The sequence below is a fragment of the Phalacrocorax carbo genome, chromosome 6 (assembly GCF_963921805.1).
Source record: "Phalacrocorax carbo chromosome 6, bPhaCar2.1, whole genome shotgun sequence".
Classification (NCBI taxonomy): domain Eukaryota; kingdom Metazoa; phylum Chordata; class Aves; order Suliformes; family Phalacrocoracidae; genus Phalacrocorax; species Phalacrocorax carbo.
In genome coordinates this window covers 43,144,419-43,171,943 of record NC_087518.1, presented here as the reverse complement: position 1 = coordinate 43,171,943, position 27,525 = coordinate 43,144,419, and the positions used below count along the sequence as shown (strand labels likewise).

The 27,525-nt window shown below is 46.1% G+C and overlaps 1 protein-coding gene across 10 annotated transcripts in view; it reads left to right on the top strand.

The window, feature by feature from the left end:
• Positions 1–27,525, top strand: part of NFIA (nuclear factor I A) — a 256,557-nt gene that overhangs the window by 19,654 nt on the left and 209,378 nt on the right. The window contains exon 3 of one of the 10 annotated variants that reach the window (XM_064454950.1): positions 1,131–4,183. The exons of the other annotated variants lie outside the window; for them this stretch is intronic. Coding sequence (XP_064311020.1) covers positions 1,131–1,174 — 44 coding nt within the window. The 3' untranslated portion in view covers positions 1,175–4,183. Of the gene's footprint in view, positions 1–1,130; positions 4,184–27,525 lie in introns of those variants that run through there. 10 annotated transcript variants of the gene reach the window in all.

Below are 27,525 nucleotides of genomic sequence, written 5' to 3'. Positions count from 1 at the left end.
CTTCAGTGCAATAATTGTACAAAGTAGGTTGCAATTCTTTTTTACAGATGCAATGTATTAAAAAGAACAATAGACAAAGAGACATATAGCATGAGGATGGAGAGACCATCTTGGCCAACCTCTACAAATTTGTTCCAAATTTCAATTATTAAATATCACAAAACCATATTTTTTGTAGTAACTCTGTATGTTTTCTTGGCTGATCAGATCTTGAGTCATTTGTGCATTTTTTGTACACCTTGTCCATAAATACGCTTCACCTCTTACAAAGAAAACAGTCCTTTTCATTTGCAGGTCATGGTGAAGGGACAATTTATCAATATCTGGGCATATGTGAAATGCCTCAAGTTGAAGGTAATTTCTTCTAATAAATGTTTTATTTCTTTATCAGTATGAACACATGCTTTCCTATAGCTTCACTAAGTAGACAAGTCTGAGAGGCCTTCTAAGAGCTGCACTGATGAGTACCCCAGCAGCAGCAGAAACAAGCTGGTGTTTGAAATGCTGCAGTACCTCTTGACAATACCAGTCCCAACTGCGGTCCTGGCCTTGCAAACAGCCACCGACAACACAACCTCATCAGCCAGAGACACAAATGAGGATGCTTTTCAGAAACGCAGAGGTCTCCCTCCTCCTTTTCCGCAGTGCACAGCGTGCATTGCACAAGGCATCTGCTTACCAAACCAGTGAAGGGAAGCCAGATTTCTCTGCCAGCTTGCACAAAAGTGGTTTTACCCACCGTCACTGAGAGCAGAATTAGCCTCCGAGTTGCTCAGGCTGGGTGCATGGATCTCCTCCAGACTGGCATCTGGAGGAGTGGTGGCCGGGTGCAGAGTCCACCCCCCATTCTTTGGCCGCTATTTTGGTCTCTTCTTCAGGACATGCTGCCAACCACGAGGGAGGGGGCAGTGACAAAATATATAGGAGTCTCTTGATACTGCCCTGAGCTTTGAAAGAAAAGGTTAATTCTTACTGAAGCAGTGATTTGTGTCTTTGATTAGTTACTAATTTTACACTCATGAAAATAATTCTCTAATGATCGCCGTTGACGGGAGAGCCTGGCCATGTCGTACGGCTGTGATTTACAACTTGTGTTTCCAAACTTTTTTTTTCTTTTTTTTTTCTGCAAGGGACTCAGTCCTGCTCAGAACAGAGGACCCTCAGCTTCATTTGAGATCGAGTAGTGCCCAGCCCTGGAGCCAGAGCACCATCCCCAGCCGGGACTGGGCAGAGCAGTGCTACTCCCATCAGCAGACTACAGGAAAGCAACTATTAAAAGTAGAAAGCTATTAAGCAGTCAGGTTTTTATTATGCTTTAGTGTTTTGTTTAAGTCTGTTCTTAATTGGTTGATTAATGTAAACGAAGTCCTTTTCTCCCCCACCATCTCTACAGATGGCAAATGGTAGGTCCCAACTGTCATTGTGCGCAAAAAAGGTTATGGTTCAAAGTCAGAGATACAGAGATACCACGATAATCAATCATAGGAACTTGTCTCGCTGTGCCTGGCCAGGCAAAAGTTAGGCTTGGTAGTAATATTCCCTCCAAACCCATCTGGAGGAATTTCTTTTCACTGTTTCAGGGGGGGTGCTGCAAACTTCTCGCTGCCGGATCTGGGGCGTTTCAATAAATCCAGGGAGAGCCACAAGCGGCCGCGGCGCCGGTTAGCGTGGCTGGGGCTTTTCTTCTCGGCGTCCTTCTCCTTGGCAGGGTCTGCATGAAAGCAGGAGGTGCAGCCTGTGAACCTTGCCACTAAAAAATGAGCCCAGAAGAAACAGGAGCATGATGTCTGCTTTAGAGAATTACCTTCAAATACATATCTTTTAAACTTTTTTTTTTTATCTAAGAGTATGATTTATTAAGGCTAACTTCCTTCTCAGGATGAAGCGTAGAATTATGTTTCTGGTATTGATCCATAAAGAGGATTTGCATTTTATTCATACTATAAAAGTGCTTTTAATGGAGACATCGCGGTAATTGAATTTATACTGTGTGTAACTATCGAAGTATCTTTTTAATTATTTTATGTTATGTAATACAATAACTAAATCTAAAGCCTGTGAAAGGGGATGGCTGTACTCTGTCCTTAGGAGTAACATATATAGCTTTTAATATTCTAACGGTGGAATGCAGTTAAGGACATTCTTTATTTGAGGGGAAAAAAAAAGGGGGGGGGGAGAGAGAGAGGAGAAAGATTTCATTACATTCAGCACAGTATGAGCCTAAGTCAAAGTAGTTTTGCTAATTAAATTCAATTGCTATCCATTAGACCAATGGAATGAGATGAATCTACTATATAGCTGACACAGCACAGGTATGCAATTTGGCTAAATGGCCATTTCTGAACTCCAGCATGCCTTTCTCCACTTGCTCGTTTTTCCAGACTCACAATTTCTGCGCGAAGAGAAGTCGAGCAGCCCCTGACACCTCTCGGGGAGCACAGACACGTGTTCAGATAGGCAGGCTCACCGGGCTGAATGCTAGCTGCTGATCGGTTTAAAATGTGCTGGAGTAAACTCATAAAGTCTGAAGGCAACGGGGAGATGGGTGGAGGATTTTTTTCTGGGTTTGTTATAGATATATTCCTTTCTCTGCCTGTGAGGCTGTCGGAAACAGGCTCCTCATGTTGCATATAGTCATTCAGCAGTTGCTGTGAGAGCAAGTCTGAGTTACCAAAATGGCTTGAAATGCAGTGAGCAGTGTATGTTTGCTGGCGTTTTGGCATAATGTACTACTTGAGGAGATTTTGTATGTCAGACAGAGAAGTCTCCTGCCCCAGTGAAATGACAGGAATACCTCTCAAGCATTGGCGGAGGCAAAATGTTGACAGCCAGCAAGCCTGCAGTGCTGCTGAGCGCACAGATTTACACTTCCTGCCAAGATTAAAACGGGCTAAACCCAAAAAGGATATTGGGGATTGTCACTTTAGGAAGAAATAATGCGTTAGTGAAATGCATGGAGGCAAGGGCTGCGATCAGCCTTCCAATACTTTTATTTCTTGGGATCTCGCAAGCTCACTTTGTAATGGTTGGCGTCGTCGGGTCGGGACTGGCAGGACGGGAAAATAAAAAATAAACTTATAAGGCAACTGGGATGAAAAATTTTGCACCTCCCCTGCTTTGATGCTGGAGCTCAAGTTCCAGGTTTGCCTCTCGTTGGAGCAAAACTCAGCAAAGCCTGAGGAGTTTGGTTTGAAGGAAGCCCCTGAACTTCACTTTCTGCTTCTGATTACCTGCTGCAAGCTATATTTAGTGAAAGGAAAAAAATCACCAAGTTGGGCTGAAGAAAGGCCCAGCAGAAAACTGGTTATTTAAGCCTCTCTTTGCTATATGGTATCCTTAAACTTCCTTTTGAGCGCAACCGGTGATGCTTTTTATGATCAGTCTTTCAGGTCAGGGTATTTGCTCAATAGAATCCAGACAAATAAATGTGAAGAAAAAGCATCCTGCTTTAAAAGAAGGAAACAATTAAACCTCCTACTTTGTTATTTACAGTAACTACCTTTTTTTAACAATTGTAGAAGTTCAAATGAAAGTAGCAGTGTGAAGAGGGAAATGTGGGAACTTTCATTTGTCGAGACTTTGCATTTCTTCTGCTTTATAGCCATCAGAAAAGAGATTGTTGTGCATTCTATTAAATACTGCCAGTATGATTAATTTAAAGGGTTACATTTTATTGAACCCTGGTGTAGATGTTCTTTGTCAACTCACATTCACTGCTAGTTAGAGTGTGTGTCGCATTTATCAAAACTTTCTGGAGCCCCTCTCACCTCATTAGCATGTGAATCTCTATTGAGCAGTTAATGTCCGTTACAGCGAGAGTGCTCAATTCTTGTTTTCAATAAGCCAGTTGTAAAATGTCAGACTGTCACTTACAATATAAAAAAGCAAAAATGATGGTATTTGTAAAAATGTTATCACCTCATAAAAACAAATTGTAAAGACATGAAAGTGATCTTGGTATGCTTTGCTTTCAGAAGTGAGTTAGTACAGCTGCTTTAAATACCAGTTGTCTGGATTCCCACACTTTCCTACCAATGGAGAGGTTTACACAAGCATAATTTAAGTTACAATTACCCTAATTAACATCTCATTTGCATAAATTGTTGAAGTCAAAACAACAAAGAATTGCTTAAGAAGCTTAACCCTATTTGTCCAAAATAAAGAGATGAGTTTTCACTTTGCGATCAAAATTGGCAGGTTCATTATGTTGGAGCTAGAATACAAACTGAAGTTATACTATTAATTAATACTTCACATTTTTTTTGATCGGGCTGTGCTTCTCCTACTTAGAAGGTGCAAGATTTCAAAACATCCTGCTCTTACTATCGGATGTGCAGAGCTGTCAGGTGGGGAGTCCATGGAGTATTTCTGGAATTAGTAAAACCCAGCTCTGTGTCCCTCATCCCTTTCCTTTGCACACATGGGCAAACCCTGGCTTAGTCTGCTCCGGCTGGGACAGCAACTGGGGGGGTGCTCCCACCCAATATGGGCTGAAAGCTCTCATCTTGGGAAGGAAGGCTTGTAAAATGGTGTGAAGAGGCTAAATGACAGCGGCGACAATAGCGATGAAGGGCAGAGAGATCCTCTGTCCTCCCATCGCAGAGTTGGCTGGTCCACCTGGGTTCTCCAAGTGTTTTCAAACTTTCCAAGGTTAGTGCAAATTTTAGCCCTTATCTCAGAATACAGAAGTGCAGAGAAAAAGAACTGCAAAATAAAGTTTTGATACTGGTTGTTTTTTGTTTTTTGGTTTTTTTTTAGTAAAAATGCAATTAATCTTCCCATTACAGTTTTGGGGCATTGGTTCAGGGGAGCTTCCAGTGCTTGCTGGTAAGTACTGGTCCTGTGCTCTGATCAGTCTCCTTTGAAAATCTGACTCCTGGTGACTGCCTGCTGCAGGCAGAGAGGATTGGCAGTCCTTAGGCCAAAGCTGCTGAAGGTAAGGGGAGTTTTTCCCTCAGACACTACCCTCAGTAGATTAAAATTGTTCCACTGGCATGTCCTGCTACTTTTCTGTACCTATTAACTGGTTGCTGCAAAAAATACCATTTATATGCGTTTGCCACTGTCTACGCAAGGCAATAGATGAGTCATTGATACAGGCAGTAAATGTAGCCATGCTCAGGGTTTCTAGTATGGGCAGGGTGCAGGGAAGCTTGTTAGGCTGTGGGGACGGATGGTGGCATGGAATTTTGATCGGCTGCGAGGTGCTTGTGTGCTGGGGCTAATGAAAGCGTTCCTGGTTGCTGGGGCCATATTTTCCTTTCCTGTATTATGTTGTTGCAGCTTCATTAGCTAAGTCAGAGTAAATGTGTATTAGCCCAATAAAACTTCAGGCATCCCTGTGATTTAGCATCCCCTCCCATCAGTGCCTTCTGGATGGAGATTATCTGCCGGTGTCTGCAAGTAGGTGCTGATCAACTGAACCATGCCGGAGCGAATCAGGTCATGTGTTTAGTTTTAACTTGAGGTTAAGCCTGTACTGAAAAGCTTTGCAAACCAAAGATCACAGTGAACTTAAAATCGTAAACCAGCTGAACCAAAGATGAATCTCGCCTACTGGTTTTGCATATTCTTTTTTAAAGATTGCATTATAATTGAGCGGTTGACTTTCGCGCTGCACTCTTTTATGAGCCAGTGATTACACAGTATACAGCGCTTACGCTCTGAACATGAATGAATCTGCCAGTTCTACTACAGTACTCTTTATAAAATAACAAGGCTTACCAGGTGGCAAGAATTGCATAATTGAATTGGACTGAATCCTGGTTTTCCCAACCCAGAGCAGTTACACTTAGAAGTAAATTACAATTAAAAGAGACAGAATGTTTCCATTGTATTAAGAATCCTTAATAGCAAACTTTTCATCCATAAGGCTCTCTTCTCTTCCTGAAGCGTGAGAGCAATTGCTGTATGCGTCTAACTACCATTAACACTAATGGGAGCAACATACATAAATCCCCGCATGGCGATGCCGGAACAGACCCCAGATGCCTTTAGAGGAAAGTGCTTGTAGGGGATGAATAGAGGTGCACGAGTCTGTTGGTCCCTGTCACATCTGCTCTGGAAATGTGTAAGGCCTCAGTCTGAGGTGTGGGTTTTCAGAGAGTCTTCTTGAGTTTCATCCAGAGCTGTGTTATGAGCCCAGCCCTCTGCTTCCTCAGCTGGGCTCTTCCTCCAGGGCACTGGGAGGAAGCAGATCCCTAAAGCAGATAGGAAGATGCCATGGACAGATTCGAATGCCACTGAAACCACTATTCATTTCAGTCCTTCAGAAAGTTAAAAAAAAAAAAACACAAACAAAACCAAAAACCCAGCGCTGTTTGCCAAGAGTACCCGAGCTCCTCAAGTTGTGCTCACCACTTCCTACCCTTTGGAGCCGGGGATATTGAGAACATCTGTCTCCAAATGTGATGAGGATAGTCCGCTTCCTTCCCTCCTCTCCGGAGGACCTTCGGGTTTCCCTGCCTATTCGTTTCTTATTCCCCTTCTCCTTGGGACGCCTGTCAACAGCAATCCTCATCCAGCTGTGCAGGTCAGGCAGCACAGACAGCAATTCCTTCAGCCATCCTGAATGGCTGGGGACCAGCCCTCCCATCCCAGCCCTGCCCTAGCCATTTGGGCGTGGGGTCCTTCATGCCATACACAATTCACTCAAGGAGGAGAAGATGCAGATACAAACCTCGTTTTTATTCAAACCCCACTTCTTCATGAACTTTCATCTGCCCTTCTTGATGGCAATGCAATGGACTGTCACCTTGCCATTAGGGCTAGGTAATTAATGTAGTTGCTCAGCAAAATGAACAATGTGCACTACAGGGAAAAACACTAGAAAGTAAAGCAGAGCTGGAAAGTGTTTAGCAGGGGGAAATTTCTGCTTGCCCTTCATTAAGAGAAGCTCCAAAGAAATGTAAAGCATGATCACATTAATCAGAAGAACTGGCATCATGTGATATTCTTCTTTGTTATTTGGCATAAATTGCATGGCATTAAATGATTTAAATTACACGTATACCTGCCATAATTTTTTGCTGATATTTAATGAATACTGAGGGTTGTCTTTGAGCATTGGTCTTTGAGCACTTGAACATACGGGCTAGTGAAGGCTAAATGCAACCCCTTTTTCTGGCTGATGAAATCTGTTCTCATGGGGGCTCCCAGCATGGATGGGGAGGAGGGACCAAGTTTTGAGTGTTCATTAGAATCAAGGTTCTGCAAAATAAAAACGCATTATGAGTCCTCCCCCCCGCCCTCCCCCCCCTCCCTCCCTCCCTCCCTCCCTCCCTCCCTCCCTCCCTCCCTCCCTCCCTCCCTCCCTCCCTCCCTCCCTCCCTTCCTTCCTCCCTTCCTCTCTCCCTCCCTCCCTCCCTCCCTCCCTCCCTCCCTCCCTCCCTTCCTTCCTTCCTTCCTTCCTTCCTTCCTTCCTTCCTTCCTTCCTTCCTTCCTTCCTTCCTTCCTTCCTTCCTTCCTTCCTTCCTTCCTTCCTTCCTTCCTTCCTTCCTTCCTTCCTTCCTTCCTTCCTTCCTTCCTTCCTTCCTTCCTTCCTTCCTTCCTTCCTTCCTTCCTTCCTTCCTTCCTTCCTTCCTTCCTTCCTTCCTTCCTTCCTTCCTTCCTTCCTTCCTTCCTTCCTTCCTTCCTTCCTTCCTTCCTTCCTTCCTTCCTTCCTTCCTTCCTTCCTTCCTCCCTTCCTCCCTTCCTCCCTTCCTCCCTTCCTCCCTTCCTCCCTTCCTCCCTTCCTCCCTTCCTCCCTTCCTCCCTTCCTCCCTTCCTCCCTTCCTCCCTTCCTCCCTTCCTCCCTTCCTCCCTTCCTCCCTTCCTCCCTTCCTCCCTTCCTCCCTTCCTCCCTTCCTCCCTTCCTCCCTTCCCTTCCCTTCCCTTCCCTTCCCTTCCCTTCCCTTCCCTTCCCTTCCCTTCCCTTCCCTTCCCTTCCCTTCCCTTCCCTTCCCTTCCCTTCCCTTCCCTTCCCTTCCCTTCCCTTCCCTTCCCTTCCCTTCCCTTCCCTTCCCTTCCCTTCCCTTCCCTTCCCTTCCCTTCCCTTCCCTTCCCTTCCCTTCCCTTCCCTTCCCTTCCCTTCCCTTCCCTTCCCTTCCCTTCCCTTCCCTTCCCTTCCCTTCCCTTCCCTTCCCTTCCCTTCCCTTCCCTTCCCTTCCCTTCCCTTCTTTTTGCATGTAGCCTTTCATAGGACATGCATTTGTTTAATCCATCACTGATTATCAATGGTGTGATCACTAAGAAGCCGTTACAGATACCTGGCTCTCACACCCATCCCTTCCTCATGCTTTTCTCATAGTTCACTTTTTTGAAGATGAACCCAATCCTGTGAAGACAAGACAACTCTTATTGCACCTCCACTGTGACAGATTTTGACCACTATTGTAGTCATGAAATGGCCACAGAAAACCTATGACTAGTCAAAGACCAGCTGTGTTTTTGCAAGGTCTACTTTGAACAAGTCACAGTCATTTTTTTTTATGGCTCTTTAGAAGCCCGGACTGACATGAACATGTATAACATCAGGAATACCTTTATATGATTTTTCCTGTCCTGGTACTGTAGTGTAATCAGCAGGTTCAGGCTTGCTTGTGCTCCTTTCAAATGCAGTTCTTCTTGGGGAAAGAAATTAAACCAAGGGATGATGTAGCTTTTCACTGCCACTCAGATGAAAGTAAGTGGTGGTTACAATTGTTCAAAAGTACTTAGAAAAGTATTGAATATGGTAATCCTTGCTAGCAGAAAGCACTGGACTGATGAAAGCATGTGAAGCATGTGGCTGGAAATGTGCAGAGGTTGGGTCCCTTTCCAGCTCCGCCACAGCCTTTCTTTGTGGCCTTGGGCAAACTATATAACTGGTTCTGTAATAGTACAGTTCATTAGGAATAAAAGCGGGAGTGCCACTGTTTCTTTTCGTCTTTCTATTTGTCTGTTTAAGATTTTAAAGTTTCCAGAGCATAGACACCGTGTATTTGTGCAGTGCCCAGTCCAGCCACAGCACAGATATTGATGTTACCACCATTACCGTCGTTCTTGGCTTGCAGAAGACATTTACCAGTCTAGGTCAGACCATGTAGCAGTGATGTAGGAACCTATTTGAATGTAGCAAGCTATAAAACTGTCTGCTATATTCAAAAATGAAAGTAGATGACACCCACTCCTCCGCTGCCCATCCGCTCAGACAGATGTTGTGCCTGGGATAATGCTGTCCTTGTTCTGATGAACACGGCAGTGCTTTCTCTGATGGATGGGGTTGGGGCCATTCCTGCCTGTGCATCCACATGCACCTGCAAAAAACTCAGAGGTTTCCAATGCTTTTTGCTACTGACACATCCGTTTAGAAAGGAAGCCCCTTAAAAGTCGTGGAAGAGGTATAATTTTGAGGAGTGAGTGGTAGGACCCAACCCCGTTGTAGGGTTTCAGAAACGCTCTGAGATTTGCTCTCCCCTGGCACACGCGTAGAAAGTCACCACATGAATTTTTATTATATATGTTGGCTTTAGACAACCCAGAGCTCTTCCTGAGCTATGAAAAGTTAAAAAAAAAACCAATGATAAAGGCCAGTTTTTCTTGGCTTCGGTGCATGCACTTGCAGTTTCTTTGTTCAAAATCAGGTGCAGCACACAAGCAGGGGGTTGCTCCTGGGTCCATAGCACGTGACTGCTTGAGTGTCTGCTATAAAATCTGAATGGCAGATATAAAGGAGGCAAATAAAAACCATGAATGGTTTATCATGCGGACTAGGAAGGGAGGGCTTGTTCGCAGCATCGGGTGTCATCAGGGTAACAGTGCTCAGGGTTTGTTCTTCCCAAAATAGGGATGTGAGCTAGTCACAGGCATGATATGATGCAAGAGAAAAACTCAGCAAGGAAGGTCCCTTGTGGGACTGTCCTGGGGACCTCAGTGGGCGAGACCAGCTGCTTTTTCTTGACTGCAAAATTTCTCCCCCATGTCTAGAGCCCTTGCCCATGCAATTTTCTGTGTTGCAGTGGGGCTGCCAACACCCTTGTTTTGCTGTGGGTGCCATCTCCACAGCATGACTGGAGAAGCTATAGCTTTAACAGAGAAGAAAAGCAAATTGCTGTAGGATGTCCAAAGAGAACAACCTGTTAGGAACAGCTAGACTTGAAAAAAAGGTGAGGGGAGTGAGTGGATCTCCTGGGAAAGAGCCATCAAAGAAATACCTAGCTTGAGATTTTGTTGAGTTTATTTAAAGTGAAAATTAAGAGAGGTCTTCTCTCCTGGAACCATATTCGCTTCATTATTAACACGTACCAACGGTGAGCGCCACTTGGTAGGAGGAAAATACCCATAACCGTAATTCTGTTCTCAAAAGCCAAAGAATTTGCATGTCCAAAAGGGATGTGTATCATAAATAGACTGTTTACAGTAGACTTAAATTATATGATGAGCCATGTAACAGCAGTGAATATATCATATCACAAGCCCCTGCCAACCATGCATGACTACTATTTGCTTCTCCTCAGGCGGTAAACAAAGTTTTCAGCTGACCTACTGTTTAGTAGAAGTGCACTGAAACAGAGATAAGCAGTGCCGCTCGTAACGCTGCAGTGGTATAAAATGTGGCATAAATTTGCCTAGAAAGTAGAAGGAATGCATGAAATATTATTTCTTAGTTCACATACAACTTTTTGCCAGCACGCCATGTAATATTGCATTGCTAGTAAAAGGGGGTTTATTCTTGCTTCTGAAAGGGTTCATGTTCCAGTTGGGCAGTCAAGGCAACATATATCATATGAATAACAAATTCTTTAAGATGAAACATGAATGAAATATTCTAAATTATTGACCTGAAGGAACACAGAAAGTACATGAAGTGCCCCATATCATATTGAAATGCCTCAAGATTCCCACTGGATTCAGTAGGACTGGTAGCCGGCCTTCCAACTTCAGGTTGAATGCTTTAACATAATGCCAGGAAGGCATATCTGGGTTCCCAGGATGGACCTAGACTTCACCTACGCTTGAAAATGTGCTCTTTGGGACTCTGCAGATTTGTATAACACACTTTGGACTAATTTTCCAGTGCCTAATGGGAACGTTGTGCATCGCAGCCGGTTGTTTGTTTGTCTGCCTGGTCCTAGCCTCCCTCTTACCCTATTTATATACGCACACATGCAAAAAATATGAGAGTTAAAGAAGAATGTCAACCATATGTAACATACATGGAGATTAGTGACAGTAACAGTGAATTCATTGTGGTTTTGGCAGTCAGGACACCATCCAGGCCATATTTTAGAGTTTTAGACAAATCCACATGTATTCCAGAGATTGCTGTGGATTTTCAATATGTGTGGCTCATTAGATACGCAATCTGCCTGCTATTCTCTCTTGTCACACAAAGCTGATGGCAGCAAACTGGCATCTTGGAGATGTTGGTAGCACTACAGATTTTAGCATTAATGCCAGACTTGGGCATCCTGGAGCTCCCTACTCTTCTGCGGAGCGTACCGGCAGTTTGTGCTCAGCGCGTGTGGTGCCGTGCCTGGCGGGCGGCAGGGCTGCCCATGTCCCACAGTTGGGAGAACATGGACAGGCATACAGGAGAGGGCTGATGTTGGTTTGGTCGTTCTGCTTTCAAGCAAAATACGATGATTAAAATCCAGCTTGTGCCACGGATCACTGTCCTTAAAGAAGGAAACAGTAAGAAACTTGCCAGCCCTAAACTCAGATTTTGCTTTTTCTGAGTCTGTCACCGCAGCACACTGACCAAGCTACAGCTTTTGTACGTCGTTTTTCTTTTATCACAGCTTGCAGGTACTTTTTTTACTATAAGTAAGCATAAATCCCTTCTCAGAGTCATAGTTTCTTCAGATTCATAAATTCTTCTCAGATTCATAATTTTTCCTTTAAATCCTAGCAGCTTCATATCCCTGTGAATATATCTATGTACAGCTATCACTACCAGAACAAGTCTAATAATCATGTATACATGTGCGACATAGAAAAGTATGGGTTCAATTCATATACAATGCTAAACTCTTGCCTAAACCCGTCTGAGTTCAGGCGAGGCTATGTTTGATGCGGGGCTGAGTGCTTAAATATAGGTGAAGGCAATTCTGGTCTGCTAATTTCAGCAGAATGTTTCAAACAAAGTGTTACTGTTTAATCTGGGCACATGACGGGTGAATGAATGTTTGAATGAAATGACATAATTGTTGGTTAGCCTGTATAATTTGGAGAGTGTTCGCACAAGTTTAACTCTCTCTGGAGGCAGAGGTTCTTCAATGCGGGTAGGGAAGCTCCTTCCCTAAAGGCAGGGATGGCCAGATCGTGTCTCCATTTGCATGTACCAGCCTTTCGAATGATGGGCTGAGACTGGCTCAGCACAGTGTTTCGGTTTGCAAGTATTATCCTTAACCCCCTTCCTTGCATCGTATATGATATCTAATGCATCATCTTTGTTTTAAACAAACAATACACAAGCTGTTGCTGGCAATGGTGGGAAGCTGGTGGTCCATCTGGAAAGCAGGGAGATAGATGAGGGGAAAAAAGAGAATTAAAATTGTTTAGGGGTGTATTTGCTTGTGTAAAACTCTGGGATAGCAGCAGGGTATTTAATAGCTTTTTAAAAAGCAGTTTGAAGGCGGGAGATTCTTTGTATGTAAAGGAGTCTATCATTTAATCAAAGCAAAGCTCTGAGCTCATACCTTTAAAAAAAGTTGTTTGTTCATTATTTATGCTGCATCAAATCCATTCACTCTAAAATTAACCGTTTTTCCCTGACAAAAGTTCAGAACGGTATAAAATTAACCAGTAATATAGCTTATTAATTAAACCAGTGGCAAAATAGCTATTTCAGCGTAACGGGCTCTGCAGGATGGTTACAAGTCAGATTTCTGGCTGATTGCTTCTGTCATTCCCAAAGACAGAGCACCCCACCTCAGCTTACCACTGCCCAGCATGCATCCAATACGCCATTTAAAATCTTGATTATAACCAGAGAAAAGTTCATTGAAACCAGAATAAGTTACAAAATAATTAATCTTTCCTGCCATCTTGGATTCTCTCTCTCCCCCCAGAATCCAGACAGATGTTTTGCAGTTGCTGCATGCACAGGGCGCTGCGATCCTATTTACACAACTCAGCTTTTCCCTCCATCCTTAGCGCTCTTTGCTCTGAAATTACGTGTTTTGCCTTTGCTTTGGAGATTCTGCATCACTGCTGAGGGCTTCCTGGAGAACAGGAGTGACTCTTTCGGCATAAGCGTATTTGCAAATTAAACTCTTTTATGCGTGCAGCAGTTTTGCTGCCATCCTTGGGGACCAGGGCTGAGCGTTTTGGGGAGAAGTTCCCCGCAGGAATGCTGAGCATCGCCGCCGTTTCGGTCTTGCCAGGCCTGAGGATGATGTATGGAGCAGGTGTTTGCAATTTAGGGTTCGCTGCCGTTCCTGGGGAAATGGGTGGAAAAAGGAGGGTTGGGAACAGAGTGAAAAGGCAGCAGGAACAAGGCTGGCATTATCCATGCTGCTGCCAGCCCGAGCCGCACTCTGAGCCTGCGCCCTGCATGGCTTAGAAAGCTGCATCTTCCACCGTTAAAAAGGACCTCAGTAAATGAACAGGCAAAAGACCTGAGTGAGGAAGTTTTTGGTTTTTTTTTTTTTTTAAATTAATAATTGGGTCTCACCGAGCAATCTGACATCGCTGCAAATCCTGCTCGGAAATATATGTGCTCTGCTTTAATGACAGCACATAGAGTACTGCTGAGATAGTGGAAAATTTTACAGGGAGTTTTGCTTAAGGAATGGCTTTAACTCAAGTTACCTGTAGAGTACAGTGTCATATGGAAACACTTAGGGAGCTGTGGAAAACTTTCTGAAATACAGTGGAATTTATCTAGTGAAGCGTTTCACATAGGGAGGAGGAATATGGATTACAATGGAGTCAGGAAAGAGCGGGCTATTGAGCGCTTGGAGACGGCCACTTGCAGCCCTACTACTGCAGATGAAAAGTACATGTGTAACCAGGGGGGAGCATTCCTAAACAGCCGCGTCTGGGATACATTTATACTATTTGCCATGCACGTAACCTTGTTATATAAAACAGAGTCCAATAACCTCAAAAAGATGGACGTTAAAAAAAAAGAAAGGTGCAAGGAAGCAGATCTGCTTCCAGATTTGCATGCCCAGAGCCTGTGGTGGGGGTAGCAACAGCAAAATGCAGAGCCAGGGGGTTAAGAGGGACCCCGCTGTCGGCAGCCTGTGTTTGCTGTAGGCTTGGCTCTGATGGAGCCGATGCTCCAAGGTGGAAGGATGCGGGACAGCCCTGGACCTCTCTGTGGCCTGTCAGGGCACTGTGTGCTCAGCGGTACCGCTTGGCCACACCGTGCTGAGGAGAGCCAGTGTTTTGTGCCGTAGGGTGTCCCAAGAGGCAGGGAGAAGAGGGACAGGGAGGAAGCGGAGATGTTCTCAAGTGCATTTCGTTATATATTTGCTCCCTAAATGCTTATGGCACTGGTCGCCAGAGCATCTGGGCACTTCACAATAATTAAAACTGACAAATCCATAAACAGTAAACAACAGGCTACCCACTCGGGCAGCCAAAAACCCACTACTGCATAAGCTCAATAGCTGCACCCATCTGCCAAATAAAATCCTCTCCACTGCCTCTTCTTGTCTGCAAAGGCCAGGGCAGAGCCAGCCCCTTCCGTGCCATCACCCCACAGCCAGGCGTAGCCTGACCCTCCTCACCCTCTGCCAGGTATCCCCAGGGCTTCACCCTGGCTTTGGGAGCGGTAAGAGTTTATTTTTATTTTTTTAAAAAATTTTTTCCCCACCACAAAGTGGCAACAAGTAATGACACCCTTTTCCTTCTGACTTCTTGGCCCGCTAACCCTTTCGCAACACAATAGGAAGGCAACCACTTGCACCCAGGGGAGGGGATTTAATGACTAGAAAATAAAGAGAGAGAATTTACTTGGAAAAACTGTGGAATTAAAAGTTCTGGACAAAACACGCATCACTGATGCATAACATTTTTGTTAATTGGGTCTTAACAGGTTTGTGACTCAGGCTGTAATTATTTTAGAAATGGGTCACACTAGGCAGTGCCAGCCACATGTCCTGCCGCTGCGGGAACTTTCGCCTAGTTGTAAAACTACATCTAGACGCATGTTTCCTCTGCTCCGGCAAAGATCCTGGGCTTTGGAGGAGCGATGGCAGCATGCCGAGCCCACCAGCCTCTGGGATGGGCGTCAGGCGCCGGGATGCTCCCTGCAGACCCCTCCTGGTGTGGGAGGGCTGGGGCAGCCGTGTCCCACTGTTTGCGATGGAGAGGCGTCTTATCACGTGCCAAATGTGCTCCCCCTTTCTCTTGCGCTATTGTTTTTACTTCCGATTTTTTCACGTGTTTTCCTGACCTGCCAGAGGCACTAAATCTTCCTAATGCCTCTCTGCCCTCTAATCGCAAAATGGGCTGTGGGAAGTTTTTCTTTTTTTTTTTTTTTACTAAAGCGAGATTAATTAAAATATAAAAAAATGCACCCAACTGTGCTAAATCATTTCTTCTCTTTGCAAATCGATTGCTCTCTGCTCAATCCACCTCTGCTTTCCACTGCAGAAGTATCTCCACGCAAGCAAAAGTCTTCTAACGCTCATAAAGCAACCAAGATATTATCTCTCTAATTAGCAGCTGGAAAAAAAATGAGAGATCAATTAATGCTATAATTAAAAACAGTGCCTTTAGATGTGTTGTTTGTGGTGAACAAATGCTTACACTGACAAGAACTGTGCCGTGTTTCTCCCCAAAAAAGTTGGAGCAGGACCTGATGCGGGACCCCCCTCTCCAGCTGTGGCAGGAGGGACCCCGAGATGTGCATGGCAGCACAGCCCACCCCAGGGTGCTGGGGGGCTTGGCGGGGCTTCCACAGCCAACCTGCCCACCTCCCTGCATCAGAGTATGGTGTTTGCTATGGCTGGCTCTGGAGAGGTGACGGGGTCTTACTGCGGTGGTGGGGGGTTTTTTTTTGCAGCTCTCACTTGGCCCTTCCCTGCTTGGGGGTAAGCTGTTTTTCATATATTGTAGCCTGGGAAAGCTGTGTTACTGTTAAAAGAGTAACCATATCCCTTTCTGAGCTGTTGCCAAGCAGATGTAGGGTTTTGGAAAGTTCCCAACAAACTTCCACAGCTGATACTTTACCGACTTGTTCCTTCTCCCATCCCTCTACTTGCACCTATTTAAATAACCAAAGGACATAATCTGGGGGAGGGAGCATTGCTCTGCATCTTCTACTTGTTAAATATAATTAATTGAGAATGACCCGTTAGTCAATTACAGTGTACGGCTTCAAAAAGAAACACAGAAATATCAAATATTAGTATTTTACCAAAAAAAAAAGCTCTCTTATTTTCCACCGAAGGCAAACCGGCCGAGGAATGAAGAAAATTGAGCCCCTTCAGCCCTTTGTGCAATATGGGGCTCCTGCTGCCTCTCACGAGGGCAAATATCTTATTTACTTTCGTAACAGCAATTTGTGGGTGGCTGCTGGAGGAGGAAGAAGAAGAAATAAGGGCTTTTGAAGGCTCATGTCTGTACAAAACTTGGTGTAGATGCAGATTCCGCTTGTGTGTGCGGGGGGGGCGGGGCGGAATGCAGGGCACTGGAAATGTGGAAAGCTCTCACAAATCATATCTCACAGGAAAGGTTTACGGGAGTACAGAGTATAGCAGAGGGGATGGATGTCAGGTTTTCCTACACAATAGAGGGTCTTTTGTTTCCGTGCTCCCTCTTGGCAGCGGCCCCCATGCCACTGCTGGTAATTTCCTGTCCATCCTTCGCCGAGTGGCGGAGCTGGAGCAGGGGAGTAGTCCCACGTTTTTGTTTAGACTGTGTTTTTTTAATGCTGAGCCTTGTCCTAAGCAGGATATCCCTGTGTATGTTTGGAGTTCCTGAACTTCTTTGGAGAAAATTATCCTTAAAAAGCCCCTTCCATAGCGCTGAGTTTCTAACGTCTTTCTTAAAAGGAAAACAACAAAAAGGCCTCATTTAATTGCTTTTGCTTGTGGGAGCTTGTACCTTGCAGCTTAATCCGCCTGCGTCTCAAACATCCGTCGGCTTTTTCCTTCCACCCAGGCGCTGAGGAGCAAAACCAAAAAGCGGAGGCAATTTGGTCGGCAGTTTTACTTTTGGCAGCTGGGGGATGGTTCGGCAGGATCTGGACCCCACAATTTGGGACAGTGTCCCTTGGGTTCTTTGTGTGCTGAGGGCTTGAGTTCATCTGTGTTTTCCAAAGCACTTTACATGGGTGTTTTGCAGTCGATGGAGCTCGAGGGCCCGCTTGAGGGCCCAGTTGATGGCTTTTGGCTGCTGACTGGGGCTGTAAGTTTCTGAGAAACTCTCCAATCTTATGGACCAGCACCTCCTTTTTATAATTTTTTTTAAAGCCAGCTCTCCCAAACAATCTCCTCAGGTGGCCCTGTCTGCATTTGTTGACATTGCATAGTAAAAACCAAGTAAAACTAAAAGCAAGGAGCAAGGTGGTTAGCTTGCACGGAGGAAGCAGGACAAGCTCCCAGCTGCTGACTCTTTAGAGTAAAATATAGAAATACATATCCAGGAAAATCCAAAAAACGAGACAGAGCCATAACAAGCCTCAGTAATGGGACAGCCCTTTAGATTTGAAAAACACCACTGCACTTTCTGTAAAACTCCCATCACCTTGATGAAAGACCCGAGAGGAAAGTGAGATGGGGGTCTCTGACCTGGCATGGCACCCGCTCCGTCAGGATCATGGCACTTGCAGCCATCCGCCATTATTTAGGTTTAGAAACCCCTCCAGATTAGCACGCTGTTGCTGTGTGGATTCCAGGGCAGCAGTGGCCGCCCCCACGCTGCCGGCCAGGCTGCTGCGCTGGGCGGCAATTAGCCTGCGCTGAGCGTGCACCGGGAAGCCCGGCTCCCAGGGGTTAAAAGCAGAGTGGCGGTGCTGGAGTTTGCCAGCTCGCTCCCGGGAATCCCCGCATGGGTTAAGCTGCAGTGTGCATGGTGCTGTGTGGTGCTGCGTGGTGCTGTGCAGAGCTGTGCAGCGCTGTAGGATGCCATGCGGCGCTGTGCAGTGCTGTAACGGTGCTATACGATGCTGTATGGTGCTATATGCACTCCCCCGGCTCAGGCATTCTTCTGGGTAACTTGATCTTACTTCTGTCTGCTTTTAACAGATAGGCGAGGTGAAGTTATGTTAAACATGTCACAGGAAGTTTGATTCGCACCGCTTCGGTCTGGTTTTCTTCCTTGATTAGCTTTAATCAAACCCTCTGCGTTACATGACCTTAATAAAGCTATTTTTCCTGACAAGCGAAGACTGTCTTAACAAGCAAAGCTCATCTGGCCTGAAACTAAAGCCAAGTCAAGATGGTGTTTTAGGTCCTCATTAAAGTCCACAGCGTGAAGCGAGAGGGGAAATGATGAAATGGTGCTCCACCAAACCATCTCTCCTTTACATTTAATTAGAGGAATTATACGCAACCCAGTAGATGCCTTGCGAAGACAATCACCATTGGATTCGTAAAGAGCTCGGCAGTATAAAAGGGGGCAGCTAAGGCTTTAGCAAAGGGTAAATTAACACCAGAAACTAGGTGGACTTTGGGATCAACTGGGGGAAAAAAAGATCATATAGTGTTAATATGAAAAGAGCTCCAGAGCCACCCGGCCCCGCTCTGGAGCTCACGTGGGCAGCGTACAGCGACCCTGAAATCCTTCGGAGGGAAAGTTTCCAGGCGACGGCGTGTTTATTCTCCCTTCAGTCCTTTCCATCAGTTACTGCTGACTCACGCAGGTTGGGTGAAATATTGACGGCTGTGGAGGGCCGAGCGGCGAGGCGAGGAGGCGAAGGAAAAGCCCCGGCAGGGAGCGATGCCACGGGTCTTGGCAGTGGGTGAGGAAATCAGCCACATGCAGACAAAATGCGGTCAAGCAGCCGCCCCACACAGAGGATGTCCCTTACACTCATTAGCATTGTGTTTGTAGCAGAGCTTATCAAAAAACAGCCAACAGACATAATCTGTGGTTTACGCTTTCTTTCGTTCCCTTTTTTTTTTTAAACTCTCTTGTTTTCTTTTTTTTTTTTTTTTCCTGAGGGTTTCTAAAGGGATGTAATCCACTCTGGTTTTATTGCTCTTGCCTCTGGACATGCTGCAGCTCCAGCCAGCAGTTATTCCAGCCTCTCCAGCCTCCCTGCGAAGGTCTGTGCTGCTGCTGTGGGCTTGACTGCTACTAAATTGTAAACCACAGGGCTGCCTTAACCCTTTGCCTTCTGTGGAGCTCCTCAAATCGTGGGTGTTGCAGGGGGAATCACTGGCCAAGGGCAGCAGGGCCTCGGTGCCAAGTGATTTGCTTGGAAAGGCTGCACAAAGCCTCAACTCAGGCAGCCCAGCAAGGCACAGGTAACCTTCCCAAACCTGAGCCCCCTGGGGCTTTCTCCCAGCTCCACCAAAATATATTTTTACACTTTGATGGCTCTTCCCTGCACAGCTGAGGGGTTGGGGATCTGCCGGTCAAGAGGAGACCCCCCCATACTGCCACCCCATGAACGCTCTCACACCTCTCCTAGGGGGCTCTGCAGATGCCCCAAATCCACCAACTTTGCTAATTGCAGCCAGAGTCCTCTCCTTGCTGCCTCAGAGGCCCGTGGGTACAGCGTCGTGCGCTGAGGGGGTCTGGAGGCTGCACCCCCGTCCTGCCCAGCAGCTTCGGTGAGATTAGGGAAGGTCTCTGCAGCCCCCAGTGCTGACAGCACCACAACTTGTGAACCTGCAATCTCCGTGCACCTACTACAGGCATCACACCCAGCACCCTCTGTTTTCCTCATCTCCACTATTTCATCCTTAAACTCCATGTTTCCCTCTTGGGAGCAGAAACATCTTGCTGCGATACAGTCAGAGGCATCTTGGGCATGCAGTTGCATTTGCAAAGTGCTTTCCTGGCCGTGGTGTCCCTTTGCTTTCTTCCACATCTCCCTGAATGCAGGGATAAGCCAGGGACGTTTGTCTTCCCGCATGCTGTGAGCCAAGATGAGAGGGCTGTCCTTCCCTGCCCCGGTCCCACCGAAAATCAATTCTTTGCTCTCTTGTCCAAGAGGATATTTGCAAATAATTTCCTAAAAAGGCAATCTAAAAATGGCCCTGTTGTTACCCATATTTGTACACAGGCTTGTGAGTGACGGGATTCCTCAGGCTTGTCTACACGGGGGCGACTGAAATGGATGTGAAATAACTTTAAAGTGGATTAGCTAAACTGCATTACATCCTCGTGTAGACACTGTCATTTAGAAATGAAGCAGCCTTAATTTGGTTTAGTTGAATTTTGCTTTAGGAATTCAATAAAAACACTTTAAAGTCTGAGTGAGGAGTTTACACATAGGTTTAATGCAGTTTAATTAATCCACTTTAATTTCACAATTTTAATTAATTAGGATGAACTTTCCTTAAGTGTTCCCCTGTCGAGATAGTGGTGCAGCATTTCCAGCCACCTGGCACGATGACCTGATGATTCATGACTCGAAAGAGCCATTGCAATGATGCATGGCCAGTCCAGTCCCCAGAGTTGGGTACATAAAGAAAGTAATTTAAAAGTCCTCCTAGTCTGGCCACGGCTAGGAAGTCCTTCCCTGCAGTAAATTACATCTGGAGAACCCAAGTTCCTGCTGTAATGAGCCACCATCCTCAAGTGCTTTAGGTTCTTGAGTTGCCCACGAAACCATAAGCAGAAGCATCTGTCTCATGTGAAAGGGGTTTGGAAAGATGTGGCCCGAAACAGAGAACGGCACAACAGCCTCCTTCAGCTCCGTGAGTGCCGCGCCGCACTGTGCTGACCACTGAAAGGGTTTCAGTTTCTCACCCAGCTTATGCGGTGGTTTTGCAATATTGGCAAACCCACAAAAAAATCTTTCTGTGTAGGAGTCCTGCGAACCTGCCGGCACCTGGGGTGGGGTTTGCCAGGTCTGCAGAGCTCCTGTTGTCCCTATTTATTTATTGCTGGTAGAAGTTCCCTCTGTGCTCATTGTGCAGATGACCTCTCCTTGAGACGTTAGCCTTGCCATAGGTTCATGTCATCAGCCTTCTGCTTCCCAAGCCCACTGGGAAACTGTGCTTTTTATGAGGAGGTTTGCAGAAAAGTTCCTTTCCATGAACTGGAACATCTCCTTGCTTGGCCTTCCAAGATCCTTTCAGACTCCTCCCAGCCCTGCAGCTCCTTTGGGGTTTGCTTTCCATGGGACCCCTTGGTGTGCTGGCCTTGGCATCCACCCCGTGTCCTCCTGCCCAAGCCTCACAGCTGTCTCCATCCTTGGGAAATCCTCCAGCAGCATAAGGTCTACCCACAGCTGTGGTTTTTTGGGCTATGATCTTCTATGTCCCTCTGTTACTGAGTAGAGGAGCATTTCACTGAGGCTCTTATAGCAGGTTATAGCAGGTTATAGCAGGTTGTAGGGAATACATGGTGTGTGAGTGCTCAGAGCATCTTATGGCTTATTCAGGGCTTAAAAAAATACCAAAATGGTGAAATGTGATCCCTGTGTGTTGCTGCCTAGTAGCTAATCAGTAAATTGTAGTTAAACACAGGGCTGTGCAGGGCTGTGCTCAGTTCCTAAGGTCTTGCTTAGAGGGGAGGGTTGTAAGTAGAAGTAAGGGGCAATCAGTTGCAATTTGCCTTTATGAGGATAACAAGTCAATGTGGGAGATTACTGACATACCCATTTGCTCCAGTAATGGCACGTTGCAGTCAGTCCCAAAGACCAGTGGAGGATAAGGCGCAGTTTTACTGGGGCTGGGTACACATAGGCAGACTCTGCCCCGAAGAGCTTGCATGCTGCGTCTGCTGGAGGACTGTTACAGGTACTAAGCTGAGTGAGCACATGGCAATATTAGCACCGGGATTTGGAGACTGCATACATCTCTAAGGGATTTTTTTTTCCCAAAGATATTAGGGAATGGGAAAGCTGAAGGAAATGAAGGGGCAGATAAGTGGGGCTGAAGTGTGAGGAGTGAAGAAGCTTTGCAGACACCAATAAATGGTTTGGGCACTTTTAAAATCCTGGTCAGTGTTGCAGCAAGGAGGATGCAGGGGGCAGGTGGGGTGCAGGGGGCAGGCAGGGTGCAGGGGGCAGACGGGGTGCAGGCGGTGCCTGGGGCCACGGAGATTACTGCTTGCTGCTCACTCCCCAGCATCTCCCTCCTCCCAGCCTGGCATGCTGGCATGCTGGGCACAGCTCAGCCTTGATTTGTAAACACCAAAGTGCTTTTTATGATTGCTAGGCCAGTGCCAAACCCAACACAGGCTTGCTCACAGCCTCCATTGCACTCCTGTGCTGCCACTGTCCAAAATGACCTGGACGGGCTGGAGCACTGGGCTGAGGGGAACCGCATGAAATTCAACAAGAGCAACTGCAGGGTCCTGCACCTGGGGAGGAACAACCCCATGCGCCAGTACCAGCTGGGGGCTGACCTACTGGAAAGCAGCTCTGCTGAGAAGGACCTGGGAGTGCTGGTGGACAGCAGGCTGACCCTGAGCCAGCCATGTGCCCTTGTGGCCAAGAAGGCCAACAGTATCCTGGGGTGCATAAAAAGGAGTGTGGCCAGCAGGTCGAGAGAGGTTATCCTCCTCCTTTACTCTGTCCTAGTGAGACCACATTTGGAATACTGTGTCCAGTTTTGGGCCCCCGAGTTTAAGAAGGATATGGAACTGCATGAGCAAGTCCAGTGGAGAGCTACCAAGATGATGAGGAAAGGCTGAGAGACTTGGGTTTTTTCAGCCTTATCCAGAGAAGACTGAGGGGGGATTTCATCAATACCTATAAATATCTGAAGGGTGGGTGTCAGGATGATGGGACTAGGCTCTTTTCAGTAGTGCCCAATGACAGGACAAGCGACAATGGGCACAAGTCGGAACACAGGAAGTTCCAGCTAAACGTGAGAAAAAACTTCTTTCCTGTGAGGGTGCCAGAGCAGTGGCACAGGCTGCCCAGGGAGGTGGTGGAGTCTCCTTCCCTGGAGACATTCAAAACCCACCTGGACGCGTTCCTGTGCCCCCTGCTCTAGGTGTCCCTGCTCAAGCAGGGGGTTGGCCAAGATGATCTCCAGAGGTCCCTTCCAACCCCTACCATTCTGTGATTCTGTGATTTATTGAAAAAGGGGTCTGCCACCAACTGCAAGCTCAGAAGTACCAATTTTAATTAAAACCTTCTCTTTTTCAGTACATGGGGCTTATCCGTGGGTAAAAGGAGGTGGGGAAGAGTGTTCCTTGTCTTTTGTGCTTGGACGTCTCTAGGCTAAACAATGTAGGGGAGGTTTTCTGTTGCTAAATGCCCAGTAATCATGTGTTTATCCTAAATTTAATGCTAGTCCATTTTCTCTGTCATGCGAGGGGACAAGGGAGTTAAAACCAAATCAATGGCAAGCATCTGGATGGAGATGGTCTTTCTAACAGCCATAAAAAGATTGCCTTTGATAGGGATTTTGTTATTTCATTGTGGAACTCATTATAGGGGAAGATCTCATATCACTGTAAAGTTAGCCACTAGATTAACTATTCAGATATTTTATTGGTAAAAAATATGATAGGGGATTATTGTGTGAGAACTTTGTGGAAAATAAAAGAGATAAAAGCAGTTTAACTGTCAGTACATTAAGGCTGTGGTTAGCTCTGCATAGTGTTACTGGATGGAAGGAGACCGGGTCTCTGAGGACTGTTGTTTTTCTGTTTAGATAGGCATACACTGCATTAGAGGCTGGCGAGAGTAATGAGCCCAGGTAGCTGAAAGAAGAGAAGTTAAGAATGAGAAAGGGGTTAGTTTGGGCAAAGCAATGGAAACATTGAGAGAAGGCAGCATTGATGCAGAGGCTGAGGACAGATTTCCCTATGTCCATGGAGAGGATGAGTCCTCGTCCAGCTGCAAAAAGGCTCTTGGCCACGTTAATGCAGAAGGTGATGTCAATCACAGCATTTGTGTAGCCTTATTGGCACATGCCTCCTGGGTGTTTTTGACCTCCATTTTTTTGTTTGTCCATGTTTTTGACTGCAGACATTCAGAAGTCCTGGACAAATGGCTGCGGTAAACATACAAATTGGTTGCACAGCAAGTGTGCAGGGAGCATGCACGGGGCTTGCCGCAGCAGCTCGTGCTCTGCATCCATCTGTGCAGCACATGTGCACTGGGGCTGAGGCACCAAGCTGACTTCTGGGGTGGGAGATTGAGCCTGGCTGCTCAGCCACTCCTTTGGAGCAGGTTGAAACATAACAAGTGAATATCTTTTTCTGGAGAGATCCTGGATTAGTGGTGGGGAAGGCTTGACTCTCCTCTGCATAGCTGCCAGGAGCCTTGAGGAAGGCACACCACTCTGGCAGGGAAGCAAGTGGGCTGTGGAAGAAGTCTTCAGGACAGAGGCCCTTCTTTGTGTCTAGCTTGGGTGGAGTGTAGGAGAACAGGTAATGTGATTTAGGAGAGAATTTGGTTTGGGGAGTTTAAGAGGTATGCTTGGGACCACGCTCTTCAGCACGACACTCAAGCCAGTGCTTTGTAGAAGATACAGAGGTGCTGTATTGAATAGACGCCTTTGTTGCTGGCTACACCCTAATAGAAATCTATCATTGCTACCAGTGGTGCACGATTATATTCTTAGTTTATGGCTTCCTTTACATGAAATCACACTGTTTAGCACCTAAGGCTAATATCATGCCTTGTTTAGGGTCCGGCCTTACCGTGTTGCCATCCATCCGTGCTCCTAAGTGGAACTGCAAAGTTTTGTGTTTCATGGGTTGTGCTGCTTATAGTTTGCAGGTTTGGACACTTCAGTGTCTTGATCGGTCCTGCTTTGCGTGTCATAGTGTTTTCATTAGCACAGCATTCATGCATGTGAGATTGTCGCTAACTGATATAATTAAACAGTATGTCAAAGGCTATTTGTTTATTGCACATGCAATGGCTTTTCTAGAGTAAGAAATCCTTTCTGCTGACACCATGCAAATGGGAGTGTGCTAAAGCTGGAGGAAAAACCCTGAGCTGGAGGTGGAATTTATGAACGATTGTACCTAAAAGAAGCAAAAGTAATAATGCAGATTTGAATGGGCTTGGGTAAAGACAATCAGTGTGTGAAGAAAGGAAGACCGGGATGTGGAAAAAAGAGTTTGTCAGGTAATTCCCCCCCCCCCCCCCCCCTTATTATTAATGAGACTGTAATGTCATTTAGAAACACAAGTGTCTTCTGTGTCAGGTGCCTTGACTGTGAACTCTTTGGGCCTGCTGTATATCATGTCGCTTTGCCATCATTTTGGATATCTGTGCAGCTTATAGAGATCTTTTCAGGAAATCTTTATTTTTACTTATTTATAAATAAATATTTCTGGGATGGTCCTCACAGCTGGACTCAGCAGTTCGTGCACTGTGAAGTGTGAACCATAGTGTCCACATGTTAAGTATTAAAATGAATTCATTTTAATGAAAAGATGGGGATCACATTCATAAAGGTCTGAAGAAGTTTTGAGGGTTGACAGTGGTTTGTGGCAAATGAATCTGCAGGCTGGTGCTGCAGAGAAACCCAAATATATATATATTTGTATATATTGTAGAATTTGTATATACCGTATGAACTGTAGACAGCTCAGTAAATGTCAAAACCTGTCATCCCCTTGTGTTGAAGGTATCCCAAAATCCCCACTTAGGTTCCCTCCTCTACACCTTTTTTCAGATCAGTTGCTTCTGCTCCGATGGCTTCACCTCCTGTAATACCCAGCCCACTACTCCTGTCTGGCTCTGCCTCCCTCTGTTGAGTCCCATGGCTCAGTCCCTTTCCATAGCTACTTCTCCAGAAGCGGTTAAACCATCAGCATTATTTAACACCAGCAAAAGTTACTTTCTTGCTTCCTCCTCTTCCCATTGCCGCTTCTTCTCCTTCCTCCAGTCACTGGAACCACTGCCAACTGGTGGCCAAAACCTGGGCTCCATCTTCAACTTCTGGTTCCGCAAACGTGCAAACAATTTGTACCTCCCCGTCTCTCTCTTGCCTTGCCCATCCCTCAACATATGATTGCTCTTTTTCACTAGTCCCGGCTGCTGCAAAGCTGTAAATTCTGTGGTCTGGATTTTCTCAATCTCTCCTGTCTTCACCATCTCATGTTGCTGCTTGATTTTATCCCTGGCCTTTGACCCTGGCTATGCCATCCCTTGAAGCATCTCTGACTCCCAGCCATGGTCTCCCTTAGCACTTGCACATCTATTCGCTGTTCTCCTTTGCCCTGCCCCCTCTCCCTTCTCTTTCCTCCAGCCTTCCTTACCCCTTGATCCAGAAGCACCTCTGTGTCTTCCTCACCCATCACCTTCCCATACCTCATCTGCTCCTTCCCATCCTAGGTGTGTCCTTGTGACCCTCATCTCCTGTGTGTCTTTGGGCCACAAGGGTTGGCCATGACACCACACCTCGTAAAGAAAAACCACATACATTGCATATCTGTGCATTCCTCCCCATATTAACTTTTCACCTGCTCCCTCTTAGCACTTTGTTGTTGTGTTTGGCTTATCTTGCACAGTAATCTCTTCAGGGCACAGTGGTCTGTGTGTTCCTATAATTCATACCGTGCCTGGTGCAATGCAGCCTTTATGCAGTCGGGTACATGGGAACATTTCTAATGCAAACAACTAATAGCTAGGAAGGGAGTTAAAAAATTAGAAAGGACTCCAAACCCATGTCACATATTCTCTTGCAAGGAATGGGGAAAAAAATTGTTTATTCTGGCCCCAAATTTTAATCACCCAAGGGCTGTTAAGATAAAAATAGTCAGTTCTGCCTTCTGTTTATGGTATACTTGGTTGAGTGCAAGCCAATTTTGAAGCTGAACATACTGTCTGCTATTTTTGCTTGATTTTAGATTCCACATTTTAAATAGTTTCTTTAACAAGAAGCATATTTTCACTGATACAAACTTAGCTTGAGGAGAAGCATCCTGAAGTTCCAGCCATATTGAAGATCAGTGAAATGTAGTAAACTCTGGTTTTAAGGGTTTTGTTTTCTCCAAGAGCTGAAATGAAGAGTGTGTTCTGGCAACAAGTGCTGGCACGTTGTTCATTAAAAGCTCTCTTCCGAGCCTTGGTTCCCACACACATGTGCCCTCATTCTTCAGCAGAGCTTCCAGGCAAGGGCATTGGCAGTGCTCTAGTCTGATCTTCAGCCATACAATTTGTCTTAATTGTCTACTAGCATCTAGGCAAGACTTAGCTCACGGGTGGCCACAGCAAGGGGCCACATGCAAACCGATGAGCTTCTTAATGTGGCCTGCCCGGCAATCGGATGATTTAATTATCTGTGCCCGTCGTAGGCTGCCTGGCTGCTCCCCATCCCGCCTGCCCTCAGGCACGGCGGGCTTAACCACATGCAGCCATGGGGGCAGCTGCATTTGATCTTCCTCGCCAATGCGAGGGTCCGGCCCTGACAACAGCCTCTCTGTTCGGTGCTTTCTTTCCCGTTCTTTCTTTTTCCGCTTCGTTTGGCAGTGTGCCCCCAGCATCATTTGTGTGTAGGGGAGGATGGGAGA